The 19,063-nt window shown below is 42.7% G+C and overlaps 1 protein-coding gene across 3 annotated transcripts in view; it reads left to right on the forward strand.

Annotated features, from left to right (window-relative positions):
• Nucleotides 1-15,824: 15,824 nt before the first annotated feature.
• ERCC6 (ERCC excision repair 6, chromatin remodeling factor) overlaps nucleotides 15,825-19,063 on the forward strand; it is a 44,311-nt gene continuing 41,072 nt past the window's right edge. Inside the window, exons 1-2 of one of the 3 annotated variants that reach the window (XM_041461295.1) lie at nucleotides 15,825-15,958; nucleotides 16,725-17,158. In XM_041461295.1, the coding sequence (XP_041317229.1) occupies nucleotides 16,728-17,158 (431 nt within the window). In that variant the 5' untranslated portion in view covers nucleotides 15,825-15,958; nucleotides 16,725-16,727. Of the gene's footprint in view, nucleotides 15,959-15,981; nucleotides 16,120-16,691; nucleotides 17,159-19,063 lie in introns of those variants that run through there. The other 2 variants (XM_041461296.1, XM_041461293.1) reach the window with 2 other exon arrangements.

Genomic DNA, 19,063 nt, shown 5'->3' on the forward strand with positions numbered 1-19,063 from the left:
ACTTAAGACAGAAAATCAGCTGGAGAGCACCATCTATTGGCCAGAAGAATGGCTGGATTACTAACCTTTCCCTTTTTAGAATCAAACCGAAGGCAGCTCCCAGCTCTGCACTGCAGGATGTGCCCGGCGCACACAGCCCTGCCGGGACAGGGACACCAACCATCGCACTCACGGACACCCGCCCGGGGACAGCTCTTCCACGTGCCCGACACAAATTTTGGCTTGAACGAATGTGACCCAAGGGCCAGCTGCTGAGGGGAGGACAGTACAACAGTCCAGTTCTTTATTTCAATGCCCTTTTCCTCCCCACTGGTGATTTCATGGCACAGCTAAGCTAGCAGTGTTTTCTGATTGTGGCTTTAGACAGCCACTGACCCCTCACCCAAAGGTCCATCCCCCAAATGAGCAGCATCCACACTGGTGAAACAAGTGTTGAACTGGCACCTGGTGGTTGTCCGTGCATGGCACAGAGTAAATTCATCAGCCTCTCCGCCTCTTTCTCCCCATGCACACATCATTGTCCTGGGTGGCACTGCACAGAAGGGACAGGAGAGGGTTAGCTTACACCTGTGCTTTATTTCTGTGGCACTCTGTCAGCAGCCCCAGAGATGACTGGTTTATCCAGAAAGTATTTTTGACTGCAGAATTATGTTTCTGAGGACTCCTACTCCAAGCTGGTCTTGTCTTCAGGCTATCTCTGTTTAGATGCCCAAGTTTAGATTTCAAGGACTGGCCTATGAATCCTACTTTTAATGCAAAACACATCTCCCTGGGGAACACTTTCATTAGAGCTGGCTAACATTTTTGACCACACAAACAGGAAAGAAATCTTAAGTGCCCTTTCACTACCTTTTGTCTAATTACCAGTTGTGTTTATTAGAAACACCATGAACACATAAAAATTAAATTAATGCTGTCCTTTTGCCCAGGGAGGCTGATCCAGGCCACCACCAAATTCCGTGGCACTGGCGCTCTCCTGGACGAGCTCATTAGAACTCAAATAGGTCAAAGGTCTCGCTCAGTGTCCACCTCCAGCAAAGTCAGGGGAACCTGGCTGTGGTACAAACATCAGAGAGGCACACAGCCCCACAGCAAAGACACTGCTGCAGGTAACCAAGATCAGTGTCCCAGAGCAAAGCCAGTGATTCAGGTCCTGACTGGACATGAGAAAGGCTCTGCACTGCCCGAGCAGCTCCTCCTGTGAGTCACAGGAGAACCACTTCTATCACATGTGGTCTCTGGAGCATTTCCAGCTCCAGTAGTTTTCCAAAGACATTTTGCAGAAGCTGTACAAAGTTGAAACTTATAACTTATCAGCCATAATTGTTAATTAACTATCAGTGATATCAAGGAATTAAATAAGAAGTACAGACTATGTTTTGGTTTAAGCTAAAGTGGAATTTTCCAGAGAAAGAGAAAGGCTGTTTTGGTCAAACATAAATATTTAGCATATATATTTTCTAGAAAGAAATCTGTTAATAGTTGTGTTTGGAGTTTTTACGTTGTTTTGCGGGTTTTTTTGGTTTTTTTTCAGGAGGGGTGGTAATTTTGGAGTGGGTACAAATGTCAAACTTCAGAGCAACCAGAAACCAACCAATCAGAACATCTCAGCTCAAAATCAAGCACTGGATGAGAAAGTAAATCTGACAGTGGCAGCAGCTTCAGCCCCAAAGGCCTGCCCACCCTAGAAAATGTCCTAATTTAAAAGAATAGGAAACAATACAAAACTGGATTTCATAGGAGAGAGAGGTCCTCTTTTGACAGGGCTCTTCCTATGATCCCCATTCAAACTGGCACAGAACACAGCAGGGGATGTAGCAGCGCAGGAATGGAAAGGCAAGCCATGGTAAATTGCAATAAATGTTAAAATAAATCACCACAAATAAGGTAAACTCTATGGCAAATTTCTGCTATGGGGTAGAGACGAGACAAATCAGAAGCAAAAGTTATGGCTGCAAATAATTTGACACAATTAGAAGAAAGATAAATCTGCCTGTAAGTTACTCCAAAAGAGGCAGGCAAGGGAATGTCCAGCAAAAAGCACCCCATCTGAGCTACCTAAGTGGAATTCCACTGGGAGAAGGCCAGCAGGTCTGAGGTCTCAGAGCTTGGAGCACAAATTGGAAAATAATGAAGCTGGTCCGCTGTGATTGCTAGAGAGGTGACAGAGCTGCAAAACAAAGGGATTCTGGAGTTAGGGCAGTGGGAGAGATCAGCTTGCACACACAGCAAGGGGTTGGGTTACATGTAATTGCTCCTGTGAAGAGTGGGTGGTTTGCAAGTGTTATGACAGCTGCAGAGCAGAGGATGTGTCTGCTATGAGACAGCACAAAGCTAGACCAGAAAACACGGAGGCAAAAGTCACCGAACTTTCTAACCCAGGGCAAGTACTCCGTCCCAAGGCACTTGCACTATGCAAGGACTCCAGGAGCAGAGAAGTTTATCAGCACTCACACTCATCCATTTGTTCCCTCCATGCAGCACAGAGTGGCTCTACAAAGACTAAGAAATGAACTTCAGGGTATCTAACAGGTCCCTTCACTGCACAAATTCATGTGTTAACCATATGAGTGGGACTTTCTTCTCACAACTTGGCAGGGCAGAGCTGGGCGATGGTGATTTTTCAGTCCAGACCTACCATATTTATCATGTTTTCATCCTCACTTCCTTACTAGAAGACAAAAAAGCTTTAACTGCATGTTCTTAACATGACAGGTTGTCTTGCCAATATAATGTGTTTTCAGAAGTTCCTGGAGCTGCATAGCCAATTACAGGGTGATTTTAACCTTTAAATGACTGATACACAGCCTCACCTTTAACTCCATCTTTACATCTTTTATCTAGCAATGCATTTGGCAGCCAGTCCCTCTAGTCTGCATTTTCTATTTAAAATACTTAATATAAATGAGTGAGCAGCAGACAGCTAGCACATTCCTACACCAACAGCTCCCACACACACAAGAGCTCGCCTTAAGGCTTGCTGCTTTTATAAAGCTCTCTGCAAGCCAGTTTGGGTGCAGTGCTCACAAAGCATCCCCTTGTATCCAAGTAAACAGGGCACTGGTTCCCTGTAAATGCACATGCAGGCAGCAAGCCTGGCACTCTGCCACAGCCAAAACATGAGCAGGCCCCCAGGCTCAGGCCAGCCAGCTGGCACCCCTCAGTGCCAGGGCTGCTCAGCCTGCTGGCACTACCACTGCCTCATCTGCCAGCCCTGCTGCACCTTCCAGCTCTTCCCCATCTTGTAGGACCATGTGGGTGATGGTTTCTTCCTTACTGGCATCAGTATCCAAAACCCTGTTGAAATGCTTCACATGATGAGTTTGTGGTGCAAGCAGGGTATGCTTTCCCCTTCTGATTTTATTCCACTGAATCCTATTTTGCCTGTGCAATCGTTGATCTCTAAACTGTATTAGGGTACCACTTTGTTTTCCTGTTCTGGGGAAACTGGCAAGTGAAAAATGTATTTGAACAAAAAGGGAAAATGTCCTGAAGTGTTAAGACTTCCCTCTGCCAGAGAGGAACAGAACAGCATTATAATCACAGAGAGCAAGACAAAAGCCCATCTTAACAGCTTGTTTTTGATACTGCAGCAACAAATGTTCTTCCAAAGTGCTTTACATATCACATAAATGAAATGGGGACCCCTATCCACCCACCCTGCTGCCCTGGTGCCCAGCATTCTCAACACTTAATGCCCATGTGGCCACTTCAGCTGCTTGGCCAGCCTTTGTTCATCCATGTCCTGAAGGCTGCAATCTTTTCCCCAAGGATATCAGCTATTACAAACCTTAATGGCAGAGCCCACTTTAGCTCAATCTGGACAGAGCCAAGTGTTTTCAGCACAGGAGGTCTCTCATTTCAATCCTGGGGGAATCTGTCTCTACCACTGCCACAAAACCAATAGAGCCAGATTGTGCCTTGAAGGCTTGGGCCCATGTGGGAGCACCAATGAGCTGCATGATCCAGGCAGAAGCTTGAAATGTGATTCTCCAGGAGGAAGTGCAGTCCTTCCATTGACTGACAGTCATGTCTTCTGTGATGAAAGCATTGCCCCCTTTCTTATTACCAATGAGGGTGGCTTGTGCCTGACAATTTCCACAAGCTCTAAAAGTAAGACTCAGTAAACTGAAGGGGAAGGAACCAATGGGAAAAAAAAAACAGTAAACAGATGAAGACCTTGTATCTGTCCCATTCAACATAATCTTTTAAAAAAACAAGATTAGGCATCCCTGTCTCATGTGCTGAAAGAACGCCTTTTGGTTCTGCTGATGTGCTTTCTTCTGGACCTGGTCGAGAGTTATCCTTGATGCAGAGCACAAATGTGTCTAGTCCATCACAAAGTTTGACTGTGCCAGATAATCTTAGGAGTGCAACAGAGAACAATGCTTCAGAAATGCCTTTTCTGTCCCTCACACCTCCCTGTCCTTACAGAATGGGCAGACAGCTAGCAAGGGGAGGCAAAGCAGCACAAACTGCTCACAGTGCACACAAAAGGAGGCACTTCTGCATCAGGTCATTTCTGCACATACTAGGGGAAGGGGAGGTGAGATGAGAACCTGCAGCCTGGGGGCCACTACTGCACACTCAGGCACACTCTACTTCTTTCTCCCCAGCCCCTCATTATTCAGTCACACAATAGTGGCTCACAAAAGCCTATTTGACCTTCATTGAGGAAAAACTCTCTTGCCTCTGATTTAACAGATTTAACATATTCAGCAGAGAAGGCTCTTTTGCTTGTTGTCATTCCTTCTGAGAGTTTACCTAAGAAAAGGCTGAGAAATTCTGCCCTTCCACTGTAACCCAGTACATCCAAACCATGTGCAGGACCTGACCTTGTAAAAGCCACAGCAGTACTGTCAGTGATTTTATTTGGCCATGACTTCACACTTAGTTTTCTATTGAAAGAGGAAAGAGAAGCCCGCACTCCTTCCCCTGTCCCCATTCTCTCTAGCGCTTCTCAGTTATCCAAATCCACAGCACAATTTGCACAAGAGATTCTTTGTTATTTTCCTTTCCCGTAGTAGCACAAATTTACATGCAACAACCTTGGCCTTTTTGATGTCAGATCTGACTCATGAGATAGATGCTGGCTTTACTGATTAATCTTACTTATGCACGTCTTATTCCTCCCCTATGACCTGCCAAGAGCATTTATTTCTGCTACACTAGGAACAAAATCTCAGCTATGTCTCTGGAGCATTGCATATTGCAGACTCTGTCTCTTTGGCCCCCTGCATTAATTTTCTTCAAATGACACCAAGGGGCCAATATGTTAAGTTTGCACTATTGGTCTGACAAAATTTTGGCTTCTATTTATAATCATTTGTATAAAAAGCATCAGTTTGGGTTAGCTTAGGCCTATTGTGGAGGGAATCACTCTAGCACAGATCATTCCAAAAGTGCTTTCACTTTCTGTACTTGCTGAGGTTTGTGTTTTTGAGGCAGTGCAAATTGTATCAGGGATACTGACAACTCTCTCATGTGCAATTGGAGGTGTACACTGGAAGACTCTATTAATCCCAGCTTTGGTCTCCTGCCCTTTTTAAGAGGATTTCTTTATAGAATTAGGTATTGATCCTACTCTAGTTACTGGAGTTGATTCACAGCTGCATGACTCCATGGCCTGCTGGCATAAACAGTCTAAAATCAGATTAATACTATAAACAGCAACACACAAGGTGCAACAAGGGCAATTCCAATTACATACTAAGGATGGAGATACCTGAACTCCTCTGGACCTCTGCCCTAGTGTTTTACTTTCCTTACTGTTCTTTTTCTTTGTCTTTCAGAAACAATCATCTAAGATTATTCTTCACATGTTATTCCCTCAGGTTTGGGTAATCATGGCTGTATGTAACCCATGCTACAGGCCTTCTGATGTTTCTTTAGGGTGACTTAACTGTAATAAATTTAGCTGTCATTAAGTTCTTTGATATTTAGTCAAAATTTTGGGGTTTGACATTGTCATAATACTTCCAGTTATAAATTAATGTTTTTCCCAGCAATTTTACAGAGAGAAGGACTGTAAACCAGCACATCTTTAATCAAAATATTCTGAGAACACCAAGGTTTCCCTAACAGTGATAGGTGGATCCCACACAATCAAACCAATTCTTTCCTGTTCGTTCCATGGTTGTTCATATATATGTTGAAAAAATTCTCACAAGCTTCCTTCTGATGCAGGAGCTGTGAGTTCCTAGATCTGCTCACTCAGCCTGCTCACCTGGAAAGCAAACTGAATGCTGACAAGGTTGTATTGTGTCAGCAGCCTACCCCCAGGCATCTTTTCTCCAGCCTGACAGTGCACTGCACGGTGCAGCCATCCACCCTCACCCAGCAGCTCTGGGAGGACCATGCTCCCTACCCTGACACTGATACACAGCAAGACAGACATTTCCAGGAGTATCACACATCCTACCTGACCGTGAGGGAAAAGCTGCCCCATGCCAACATTCCCATACATGGAAAGAATGCAAAGTTTCCACTATAAAAAAAAAAACCTTGGGGTCTGTGAACCAATTCTTGATCTACTTTTGTCTTTTTCTTGAAGCAAGATATGGGAATGGGGGAAAAGTGTGCCAACATACTGAATAGACTGAGCAAGGACATCTATTTTAATGCAGGACTTATTGGGTCACAGTTCCTACTGTGTCCTGAAGGAATAAAAAGATAGACCTTTTTAAACAAAGGTGTTGCTGCCCAACCATGTGGAAAAATCCAAGCCAGAGCTCCTACATTCTAAAAGCATCCACTGTATACCCTACACTGTAGCAAGCATTAAACTCAACATACCTAAGTTAAAAACAGAGGACTATTCATTGAGGATTCTTGATGTGAAGTTCTGCCTTTTGAGCACTTGAAAACTAACTAAGAAAATAAACCAATACGATAACTGATTCATCTATATTTGGAAAAAAAATTATTTGATATAACCAGCAAGAGAATATAGCAAATTAGAACTATCCCTTGCAAAAACAGAGCAGCCTAGACAGGGTCCCTAACAATTCCTGTCTGCCTGTTTCTAGCTACATTCTGATCATATTTGTCAGCCTCTGGAATTTAGGAAATACAAGTTTTTACATGTGTTCTTCTGAAAAGTCCAAGAAACTTTTGCAACCTTAACTTCATATTGCCATAATGAAAAGCATCTTAGTAGAGGCTCTATAGAGCCTGGATCTGCTCGGGTGTAGTCTAGGGAAGGTTGCTTATGGATTTCAACCTTTTAGACTCAAATATAAAAAAGTTCATTCACACAAAGCAGCTCAGTGAAGCCAAATAACAAGGCTTAGCCTAGGCTGCCCTGAGATATTTTATTACAGATGAAACCAATTCCCTTTGAAGATAAGGGAATGCTTTAGTTGATGGACTCTATTTTGCTTTTGGCAAGATCTATGTAAATCTGGAGTAATGCCATTAACTTTATAAAAACCTCACCCCAGATTTACAGTGATGTCACCAAGAGCAGGATCCAAGCCCTGGTTGATTGAAAAAGAGTACCAAACACTTTAATTGAAACTGAATCTTAAAGTAACCGGTGGGAAGATATTTTCTCAATTGCACTTGCGATTATTGTTAATTTGTAGTGAGTTATTAATGTAACCATTAAAGTTGAAGAACTCACATAAATCAGGATAATTTATGAGAGGAATTGAGCATACCTAATTAACTCAAATTGTTGGTTATTAATTTTTATTTTTTTAAACCAAGTAACCAAGGCTCTTAATGCTGTAGCCTGAGCCATAAAATAAAATCTAGTCTGTTTTGACAATGTACAGATATCTGGGATTTAGAGCATAATTGAAAGGCCCACATTTTCTTTAGTGCAATTTCCCTCAACTCAAACACAAAGTGATATGCAGGGAGAATTATGTTCTTTCTTAGTCACTCAATGCTCTGCTTCCAAAATATTTGAATTTTGGACCAAAATAGCCCAAAAACATATATGGAAAAAGAAAACTTTTAAGTGAAAAACCCACCATATTCTTCAAAATCTTTTCTTCATATTTTTGAGACTCCTTTTTCCATATGACTCTTAATGTCAAAGCATTAAGGCAATGGTGAACAGGTTAGAGTCGTGCTATACTTTTAAATTATATTTCATAAAACACTAGGAAATCATTTGAGTTCCTGGCAAAGTCTACTTCTTCCTTTATAAATGTTTAAGGCTCAGGGGGACCATTGTCATAATCTGGTCTGATCTTCTGCTAAACAGGCAGCCAAGCATTGAGAGGGAATATATTGTGTGTGTTGTTAGTAGTGAGGCTTTGCATACCCCGTCTGGACATGGAAGACTCCATAATGCCACTTGGAAGCTTGCACTGTTCTTATCACCTTATAAATTGATTAAGCCTCACCAGGCTTAATTGATGGAAATTCTCTATATTTATCCAGCAATCATAAGAAATTTCATTATATGGAGCTAGGAATATACAACAGCATAGATACCTCATGGATGATTTTTATCTTTTCACCCAGTCTAACTTGCATCTGGTACTGCCTACCATTAGATCACAGCCTCTAGAGGCATTTGATGGAAGCATGGTACTTTTTGTACCTCCCAACACACACAGTGAAACCCCTGCACTGAGTAAGGTCCCTCACTGGTGCTCACCTTGGGTCATTCTGACACAGAAAGCAGGCTGCAGGGCATTACTATTTCATCAGCAATGTCAGCAGCCAGAACATTAATCCAGATCCTATTTCATGTTCCAATAGGCTCCTTGCCTCAGAAGATGTCATAGGGTCAGCAGAATAGATCTGGGGAAAAGTCCAGAGATGTGAAGGAGAGCACCAACCTCAGCATAAGTCACAGAGGGGTGGTACAGCACATCGTACCACAGGCAATGGCAAGCCACTGTACAGCAGTAAGATGAAAGATGTTTTCATACTATTCTGAGAATTTATACTCAGGGTCTAGTATGTAATCCCAAGCTTTACGACAGTTCTGATCAGCTTCTTCTGATTCAACCTTTCTAATTCTCACCTCATGCCCCCTGGATCTATTTAAAACAGTTCAGTTAAAATTATTTTCTTGGCCTGGTATCTGACCACGTCATGTAAACCAAATCTGAGCCAGAGGCAAATCCAGCTCAGCCTGTGGTTCAGGTTTGGGTTTAAATCAAAAGACTGCTTGTGATTTGAATAGATGGAACATTAACAAGTAACAACAATATAATAACCTATAATAATAAGTTTATTTTGCAAGAATAGTCACAGATGAGTCAAAAGACGAAACTAATCCCCTGGGTGATATGATTGTAGGATTAATATAGTATGAACATAGTTAGATCTTCAGAGACATGCAAACATATCCAAAATGCAGTAGGGTTTGTTTGGCACCAAGCTTCCAGCTTTGACTCCATCCTAATAAAAACCAGAGTTGTATATGTCTTTTTATTTGCCGCTAACTTATATAAATGTATTTCAACAATTTAAAGAGCAAAACCTTCCCAAACTACCAAAGTCTGGGGGCCTCTATTTTTGCAGCTCTAACAATTTTACTAAGACATCTCCTACTCTGTGACATTTTAATTATTCACAGCACCACTGCACTGCAAGTGAAACATGCTGTGTATTCTCCATTCACTCATTCATTAGTTTTAATTAAACCCTCTAATTTTATTTATGCTGTCATGGACTGATTAACAATTTGCAGCACAAACCAGGAAGTTTTAAACAGCACCTTGAGAAATCTTCCTTGCTCTAAACAGGGATCTGCTATAATAACTACAAATCTGCTGGATTATGTTCTGAAAGGCAAAAGGAACTACATCAGCAGCTTTCACAGTGCAATTTTCTTTTAGCTGTTTAACAAACCATATCTCAAGGCCTTTGGTGAGAAACAGATGATGAGTTATCCAAGGGATTCAACAGAATGAAACTGCAGACAGACACTGTGAAAGTTCCTTTATTAGAAGCAGTCTAGGGCTGAGATGGAGCAGCACCATGCAATAAGAACAGAGTACCAAGTCCTACTCCAGCAGAGACTCAGGACACTTTAAGTGTTACCAAAATGGACAAGAGGTACTGCCTGGAACTTGTTAAAGGATAAATTCATGGAACAGCTTAAGTAACTCTAAACAAAGTCTTTATGGCTGTAATTTACACATTTTATTATTCTTTTAAATTCCTGTCATCCATTTGAAGTGTCTTCTGAGCACCTTCTGACAATAGACCTGTCTCTCAAGACCTCCATCTCAGTGATCTTAGAGCATCTGAACTCCTCAGCATGTGTGCTACACCTCAAAATGCAAAGATTTAAGTTCACTCAAAGCAGCCACCCACATATCTCAGTGTAGTGTCCTGCTCAGCAATTAATTCTGGACCCCAGATTTCAAAACAGGCCTTCCCTCACTTTTCACATCTTTTGCTGCCTCCCTGGTCCCCATCTACACATCTCCTTTTCACATTTGTTCCTGCCCCTACCTGCACATCTCAACTCTGCCTCTCTTGCTCCTTCAGCAGTGTTTCATTCCCTCCCACCTGTTGGAAAAGACCACCTCAGACCACTTTTTCCACCTTTGCCTGTTAGGTGTAGTTGTGCTCACCAACTGAGTCAAGGCAGATAAAATTCTAGGAGAATAAATAAGCATCTCCACTGAACAGGACTCATTGAAAGATTTGGGGAGGCTACACAGAGCTCCTGGGCCCTTTCTTTTACCCTACTTCCCTTCTTAGCTCTCTGCTCAGTATAATATTCGCTTTATACAACTCTGAGTTGCTGCCAACTGCTGTGGAGCCCGCAAATAACCATTCCTATTCCTCTGTGGTCTTTTTGTGCAACGTAGAAAAATGCAGTTTACAGGCATTGAAATCTATCATGAATCAGGGAGCTGTGCATTACCTCCCATTTTTATGGCACAGGACCTATGCTGCACCAGGACAAGCTAATAGTGTAAAGAGAAAAACCGCTTCAGGGACAGCAACCATTCCTACATAGCCACCACCATTAAGCCAATCCCTATTACTTTGCTTATAGGCTTGCAATTAGGAAATGAATACAGAGTGAAGCACCGACATTTCATCTTCCTGACCTCTGCCCTGCGTACTGTGCCTTTTGCTGAAGCCAGAGAGCAAAATCGGTTTGAGTGTGTCAGTCTGAACTAAAACAACACAATTCTTTATCCTTTGGCACAATGCTTTACCCTTCGAAATGTGGTCACACAACAATTCAGCAGTGGGCTATTTCTAGAGGCTGCACTACCTCCAGGCCTGGAGCAAAGTGCTGTCCCAGGAGACCCCAGCTGAGACAAAGCACAGCAGCGCAGGCTGAATCTGCCTACCTCATCAGGAGGGTTGGATTTCACTCTGGCCAAGAGCGTTCTCAGCAACAAATGAGGCCTCCCATAAAGTATTCCAATAAAAACAGAGGCTTTAAAAAGAAATCAGTGTTTTGCTCCCTTCCAAGACATATAAATCGTTCTAGATTCTGCTATTTTAGAAGCATTTGTGATTTCTTTTAGGCGATGCCTCCCTCTAGTGTTAAAGCCAGCAGGTGGCCACCACCGGGTCTCTGACAGCCCAGTTTTTGAGGAGGTGAAAGATTTTCAAGTACTGAAATATCTATTACGCTTCTCTTCCTGGCACCATCAACACTTCAAACACAGGCTGAGCAGGATTGCCAGCGAGCTTTGGGGAGCATCACAGGTGCTAGTAGTCATTACAAGGAGCCCTAGACAAGTGGACAGCAGTGAAAAGCAGCAGGCTTTGGCTCCCTGGGTAAGACAGCAGTAGAAGATCCTGGCTCTGGGGTGCAAGAGCCAGAGCCTTGCCCTAAGCTTTTCAGGGAACAACTACGAAGTATGCAATATGTGAAAGGCTAGTCTGAAAAGTCAATAAACACCCAGGTTTATCTTCCCTATTTGCCTGCAGAAGACTGATGCCAACAGCCCATTACATGCTTACTCAGTTCTTTAAACTTCTATGATTTATTTCTCATTTTTATACAGGGCCTTAAATAACATTGTGCACACACACCTTTGAAAGACATGTAGCAAAGACACACGAGAAGCAAAGATCTGGCTGCAAGCTCAGAAAAAGGCCTTTGCCTAGAAAGTCACTTTTGAATTCCTTTGTAGAAAAATACAGCCCAAATAACCACAAACATGGAGCTTTCCTGAAAGATTTGTATTATCAAGAACTCCCTTACACGTGAGCTGTTGTCAAGCAACATCTGTTGGAAATAAAAAAGGTGAGCAATTGAACCAAAGAAAAGCAGTGGGAGAAACCTTCACTTCTGGAATTTGTTCCCATTTGCAGTCATTAGTTTTCCAACCTAGTAGTGCATTAGGAGTAGATTTCTGCATTTAATTTCTTAAATGCACCACAGCAGGGAGAGTGAGGGAAGGAAAAAAACCACAATTTTATTTCTCTGCAATATAAAGAGTAGCAGTTATTGCTTGCCAACTACACAATTATTTTCAAAGAGCTTAGCATCTCTCTTAGGTTGATATATTAGCTTTATTACACTGCCATGGCTCTGAGCGATACTTGCCACTCAACTCGTTGGTACAAAGAGATACAGATGCTTTATTACTGTGGATGGAATTCCCATTTCTGCCAATGCTGCCGGCAATTCTGTGCCCTCCTGAGAAGTAATGCAGTCTTTAAATCATTTATTATCTATTTTCATCACAACTTCACAGTTCTGGCATTTTGTTTTAAAAGTATCAGTGTGCCTCAGTGTATAGCATTTTCACCACCAGCACAGAAATCTCCTAGGGTGTTGGCTCAGACCCACAGTTGATGCTTCATCAGGAAAGGACTGAAAAATAGAAAAGCTATACTGATATGCATTAAAATCTGGTACTGCCATCTGTTTTTCAGCAGAACAGCTCTGCCTGTGGGCACTAGGACACTCCATACCTGAATAACTGACTCCTCCAAAACAGTGTTGGGATTTTTGGCTTCTAAGTTGGCCTCAGGTAGGACAAGTGCAGCCAGCTGATCAGCTCAGCCACAAAAGCAGTATTTCTGGGAATAGCTATAGCACAGGGAAGCACATAACTGCTTAGGGAAGTTGTAGGTGAAACCTCTGGTGTCCATGCCATTTCAGAAGTCTAAGCAGGTAAGGGAATGTTTATTCTTCTGAAATTCAACCTCAAGATTTTAAAAAGTTGTGGCTTATTCTAAAATTACATTGAAGTCTTTCCTTCCTCTGTGTTTAACAGACCAGCCTCTCTTTTAAGCACATGACTTTTTTTTTTTTTTTTTTTTTTTAACCTAGAATGTTTCAGGCTACATGAAAGATAGCTAGAAGGATCAACCATGGAAAAATCTACCAAGGCATGTAGTGGATTTTCTACTGTTCAGTAAATTTAATCAAAATGTGATACCCTGGCAAGCCATCTGTGCCACTTCGTCTCCAAGACTCAGGCCTGATGTAGAAGTTACTGAGTATTTTTAGTGTCACACAGGAGGTCAGAAAGAGTGGTCTAATGGTCCTGCCTAGGCTTAAGCTCTATGAATAAATGAAAATCTTAGGCCTAAGCACTTTGGGACAAAGGAACATCTTTAAATATTTAGCAAAGCACTGCATCCACTGGGACTCCTCCACAAAGAAAAGTAGCAGTCACATGCCTGAGGCTCAGCCATCTCAGGTCACCTTAATGCATGTAAACACTGGCATGATGAGAGCTCAAAGATGCTCAAATCTCACAGTCACTTAACTCTAAAAAATGTACTGGTTTGGGCTAGCTGTTTCTTAGACAGTCAGTCCAAGCCTTTCTGTGTGCCTACTCCATTGTGACCAGTGACAGCCCACATACAGCATTTCCTCAGAACAAAATCCATAAATATATTCTATCGCAAAGTCCTTCCTTAGCCTCCAGTTTGGCAAAATACATCCCAAACTCTGTGGCGGAAAGGCCTACTTGAAAAGCAAGGATGAAGATTTGTCCAATTGCCAGCAGGTCACAGCCTTAACAGCACAACCAGGCTGTCCAGCACAAGGGGCTTGAGAGGATCATCCCCTGCTAAGAACCAGCACTCAGACACGGCAGGTTGCTACTGGTTATACTGGGTGCATCCCTGGGATGTGTTTATCATAGTTATAGGGATAACTTCAGAGCAGGAAACTGAAAAAATTATGACTAAAAATTAAATCACTGCCCCTTCCCCGCTACTCACTGACCATAATTTACAGAACCTAATTTTTCATTACCCAGTTCACAGAAACTAATTGCTTCCTTCCCAAGTTATTCTATTTGAGCTTCCTTGGGGTCTGTTTGAGTTTTTTCACATCCCTCCAGATCCAACAGGTGAGCTCTGAGCTGCTGCTTCACATGGTCTGCCAGGATCCTTCCCAGAAACCCCACAAGGCTGATAGTAAGGGAAGACACAGTTTAACTTCCCAGTCTAGCTAGTTCAAGTAAAAGAGCATACTATCTGCATATCAAAACCTGCCAAAACCAGCTCCAGCAATAGTTGTCATCACTAATGCTTGCATACAGGGGGGAGTGAAGTCTGTGGCTATGTTACAACATTAAAAAAAACTAATCAAACAAGCAGAACTTGTCCTGCCCATGAAACCACACTGCCAATGGTTTAGCAGAGTAGCTGCACCACGGCAAGCAGTTATCTACATGTAGAAAAAATTTTAAAAAGGTAAACAAAATTAACATAAATGCAATTAAATACTTCAGCAAAAGATAAATATGCATGCATACATACATGCAATGTGAAAATATCAGAAGCCATATGTGTATGTAGCCAAAACCAGAACTGAACTTTTGGTTCATTAGAAATTAATTTTCTATGTGAAAACAACTGCACTGAAAATACAACATCAAAGATATTCTGTTCTATAGCACAGATTTTGAACTTTTACAGCTTTTGTAACTGTTCCAGTCAATAGGTGAGGCTGAAAAGAGAGCGAAAGGACAGATCTCCCCTGCTTGGGTAAAACTGTGTGTCGAGGTTGAAAAGTTAAAGAAAGGCATAGTGCTGCAAATGCACCAAGGATGGACCACCATGGAACAAGCTTCAAAGGCCTTGACAGCAGCTTGACACTGCTCTGTCCTTACATGTCCCTGCTTGCTGCCTTTCTCAGTCTGCTGCAAGACTTCACATTTCAAATTGTTTCAGCAGTTACAGAACATCGTTCCTTCTACTTAGAACATGGCAGTGAAGATTTAGAAGTTTCCTCATTGTAGTCACTAAAAGCTACGGGATATTTGCAGTAATAGTGTATTTCAGAGTAAAGGAAACAAAGAGTTTATCAATGTAGCACTGCTTTATTTGCATGATGACCTTTCAGGTCCCGGTCTTAGAAAGATATTAGAAAATCCATTCTCTTTTCCTGAGACTCACAGACAGTAAAAGACAGCAGTAAGTTAATGGAAAAGAAGGAACGTCAAGGACCTGAAACTGTAGCTCAGAATAAAGCCGGGAAAAAAAGCCACCAATATTTTTTTGGAATTATTTATTAGTATCTCTGTGTTCTGCTATACATTTTTCCTCTCACAGTTGGACCAAGGCTGCCAGCAAGTAAACTCAGTTCTGCTGCCCGAAGGAGGGGACCTGGATGCGGGACTTTCACGACGCTAAACGGGGATGCAGAAGAAGCGGCAAACGGACAGAAGAAGAGGTAAACAGGCAGAGGAAGCGGTAAACAGGCAGAAGAAGGGGTAAGCAGGCAGAGGAAGCGGCGGGACCCGCGGCACACATTTCCTATTTGCTCCTGTCACCAGCTCAGCCCCACGGAGGCCAGACGGGACCTGCCCGCGCAGCCGCCGCGCTGTCCCCGCCGCTGCGGAAGTGACGCGGGGGCGCAGGCGCGGTGCCGGAGCCGTGCCCGAGCCGTGCCGGTGGGAGCAGTGCGGCCGGCCCGGCTCGGCCCGGCGGTGCCGCTCCCGCTGCGCTGCGGGGCCGCGGCTCGGGCACAGCCCGGCGGCAGCCGGAGCCCCGCGCCTGCCCGTCCCAGCCGCGTTTGCCCAGCGCTCGCTCGCACGCAGAGGTGGGTGAAGCAGCGCCTCTGCCCCAGCAGCGCTTGGTGCGGGCGGGGCAGAGGCCGCGGCGTGCCGCGGGGCGGGCGGGCCGTGGTGCGGTACCTGTTGCCTGAATGCAGGGCCGAGCCCTGTGCCGGCGTGTTCCCAGCGGCTGGGAGAAAAGCGTGAGGTGGGACTGAGATCCATGGGCTGCCGTGCTAGGAGAGGTTGCTGAACCATACCAGCTCCAGGCTTGCCTTAGGAACTCAGTCCAGCATTGATTTCCTGAGAACTGAGGTGCTTTATGCTCCACTTCTGAATTGTCAAACTAAAGCTTACAGCCTACTACACTCACTCGTGCTTTCAATGGCAAGGCTTAACCTGTTTCCAAAAGTTGTATTTTTGGGGTTTGGGTATATTGAGTTGTACATGTTTTTGTTATGTCACAGTCTTCTGGAGCATGACCGTTTACACACAAGACTGAGTTCACTGCCTGGCAAGGAGAGTGATTTTTACACGTTGTCTTATTTGTCTTCGTATCAGTATCTTCCAGGAGGGTTAAACATAGTTTTCTCTGAGAGGTTTTGGTCACTCTTTTGACTGTGAAAGTTGGTGTGGAGATGCCTTTGCAGGGAGCACTGATGGAGAACTAGACTACCAGGTGTTTTGAAACAATAATTTATTATAAACATGCTTATTGGTTTCCTTACTTTTTGGGGGGGCACAGTCTTCATGAGGAGTTTTGTATGTGTGGATGTTCTTATGATAATGTGCTTCTTTGTTGCCTTTGAGCAGAGGATGCCAACAGACAAGAGTCCCCTGCCAGACAGTATCCAAGAACCAGAGTCTGCCACTACTTCAAGCAATGATTACCTGCATAATGCTGAGGACTTGGGAACTGAGCAGGAAAATGGCATTTGTGACAATGGTGTGGGTAATAGTATGGGAGTTCCCAACTCTGACTGCCAGGCTTCCACTTCCATGGCTGTTCCTTTGGAGGTGCCCAGAAGAGGACATCCCCTTTTACAGATCGACAGGCAGCAGATTCAGTCTGTCTCATGTAGTGCACATGCTGCTGAGCTCAAAGATTTAGGAGTTGATGTCTATGACCAGGATGTGTTGGAGCAAGGAGTTCTTCAGCAAGTAGATAATGCAATTAACGAAGCGACTAAAGCAGCAAAAATTGCTAATGCATCAAAAGAGTATGAGTCAGTACTGGAGGATTTGAGGTAAATTGTGTTTTTTCGTACCTTTTTTTTCTGCTACTGACAGTTTAATGAGACTTGGTGTCTCATGTTTTTAAAATCTTAAGGAGGAAAAGATGTTTTGAAAGTGCTTGATCACACGTGCTCTTTGGAGTCATCTTTTAGAAATGAAGAAAATATTTTTCACATTGGACAATGCTTCATTGCTCTTATTTGACTAATCTAGTCGTGCATCAAGGCAGCAGCGTAGAGTGCACCTCCTTTTTCTGCTTTTTCTCGTACCTCACCAAGATGCATCTGTTTTCTGGGCAGTGGAGAGTGGCATTATACTCAGTTATTCAAAGTTACAGTCAGAAAAAGTGTCACTTCCTCAATTCTGTATGTTTTGTGGGATTGTCCCCTTCGAGTTACACTCCTGTAACTTGGATGACTCCATCTCATGAATGTCCTACAACCAAAACAGCCTCATCACAAGTGTTTGTAAAAAGTGCTTAATGATACCTTAAAGGAATCAAATGCATAAGTAACACTGATACTATTGATAGTAGAAGACTTTGAGGAATAGGAGCCAGTAATCTTTCAAATTTTCATCTCCCTTTCTGTTTCTAGTCTCATTGTAGAGTTACTTTGTGAACTATTGCAGGTAAATTATTCTACCTGTGTATGTTTCACTGTATTGCATTAATGGTATTTTTTTAGTGCTCAAGAGTTCTGTAGGTCTCAATTATATGTACTTCATTGATTTTCTAGCTTGGGTGTGGAGATGTGAAGTTAAATAAGTTGGCAGCACTGAAATCTAATTTCAAGTGTTGTGGAGCAGAAGAACATAATAAGTAAGGTGTTTTTGAGAGAAAGAATGGAGCAGCATAACCATTACAATTAGAGCACGTAGTTATTGAAAGAGTGATGCACAGCACTGTTAATTAGTTTATGTTTTCCCATTTTTCTTCCAGAAGCATCCTATGATTTTTCTTATCCCTCTGTTTTCACCTTTCACGCCAAGTCATAAAACAAGATTTGCATGAAGGGACTGCAAATGGTTTATGCAGATTTGCAGACTCTTGTCTGCATAAAATATAATGTGAGAATCTGAAAGTTGATTTTTGAGAAAATTAACAGGTGTAGCTGACTTTGAGCAGAGGGAGTAAGAAAACTTACACATGAGTAAAGGACGATGGAATTGCTTAAAATCCTGTAGCACTGTGAATGCATGACTAGAGAAAATATCAGGCAAGGAGTGGTTTTTGAGTAATTGGCAGAGTTCACGGTAGCAGCTGCATGATTCTATAATGTACACACAAATTTAAGTGTGAAAAAGGAGAAACATAAAAATGTTTGAAGTTAAATCCAGTTTAAATTCCAAAGTCCTGTTAGTTAAAGTTTTGTGGAAGAAGAGAGTGCCAAGGAAGCAAGGGCCAAAATTAGGAGATGTGCAGAAGGATGGTGTACTGCAAAGCAGCACAACTGGAAAGTGAGAATGGGGATGTTTCAAAAATGTTAAAAGAGAATGGAGAAGTGAGGATGGCAGTAATTGCCGGGGAGCTGGTGGAATATCCTAGGAAGGATAACAGTGGTAGAATTCAGATTAGAGCTGGAAGTAAGTGTGGCCCAAAATCTTCCCTGGCAACAGAGGAGCCTTCCTTACTGCTTTTCTTTGCATACAGGGGGAATAATGGCTGCTTTGCAGGTCTTGTGAACAGTTGTATTTGACTTTTTTCATAATGCTTTGAGATTCTAATTTGTCGATCCTTATAAATTATTCTGATATATGAATTAACAAACCTAGGTTTCTTGCTTTTGATGGTGGGGCGCTTCCTTCTTCCTTGCAAATGAATTCAACTGCAGAAACATACTAGGTTGTAGCATGTAGTTCTACTTGAATTTCATATTTTATATGGAAACATGAAAAATGGTAGTGCATGAGTAGGA

The sequence above is a fragment of the Pyrgilauda ruficollis genome, unplaced genomic scaffold, assembly GCF_017590135.1.
Source record: "Pyrgilauda ruficollis isolate IOZ18807 unplaced genomic scaffold, ASM1759013v1 scaffold15, whole genome shotgun sequence".
In the NCBI taxonomy this organism is placed as follows: Eukaryota; Metazoa; Chordata; class Aves; order Passeriformes; family Passeridae; genus Pyrgilauda; species Pyrgilauda ruficollis.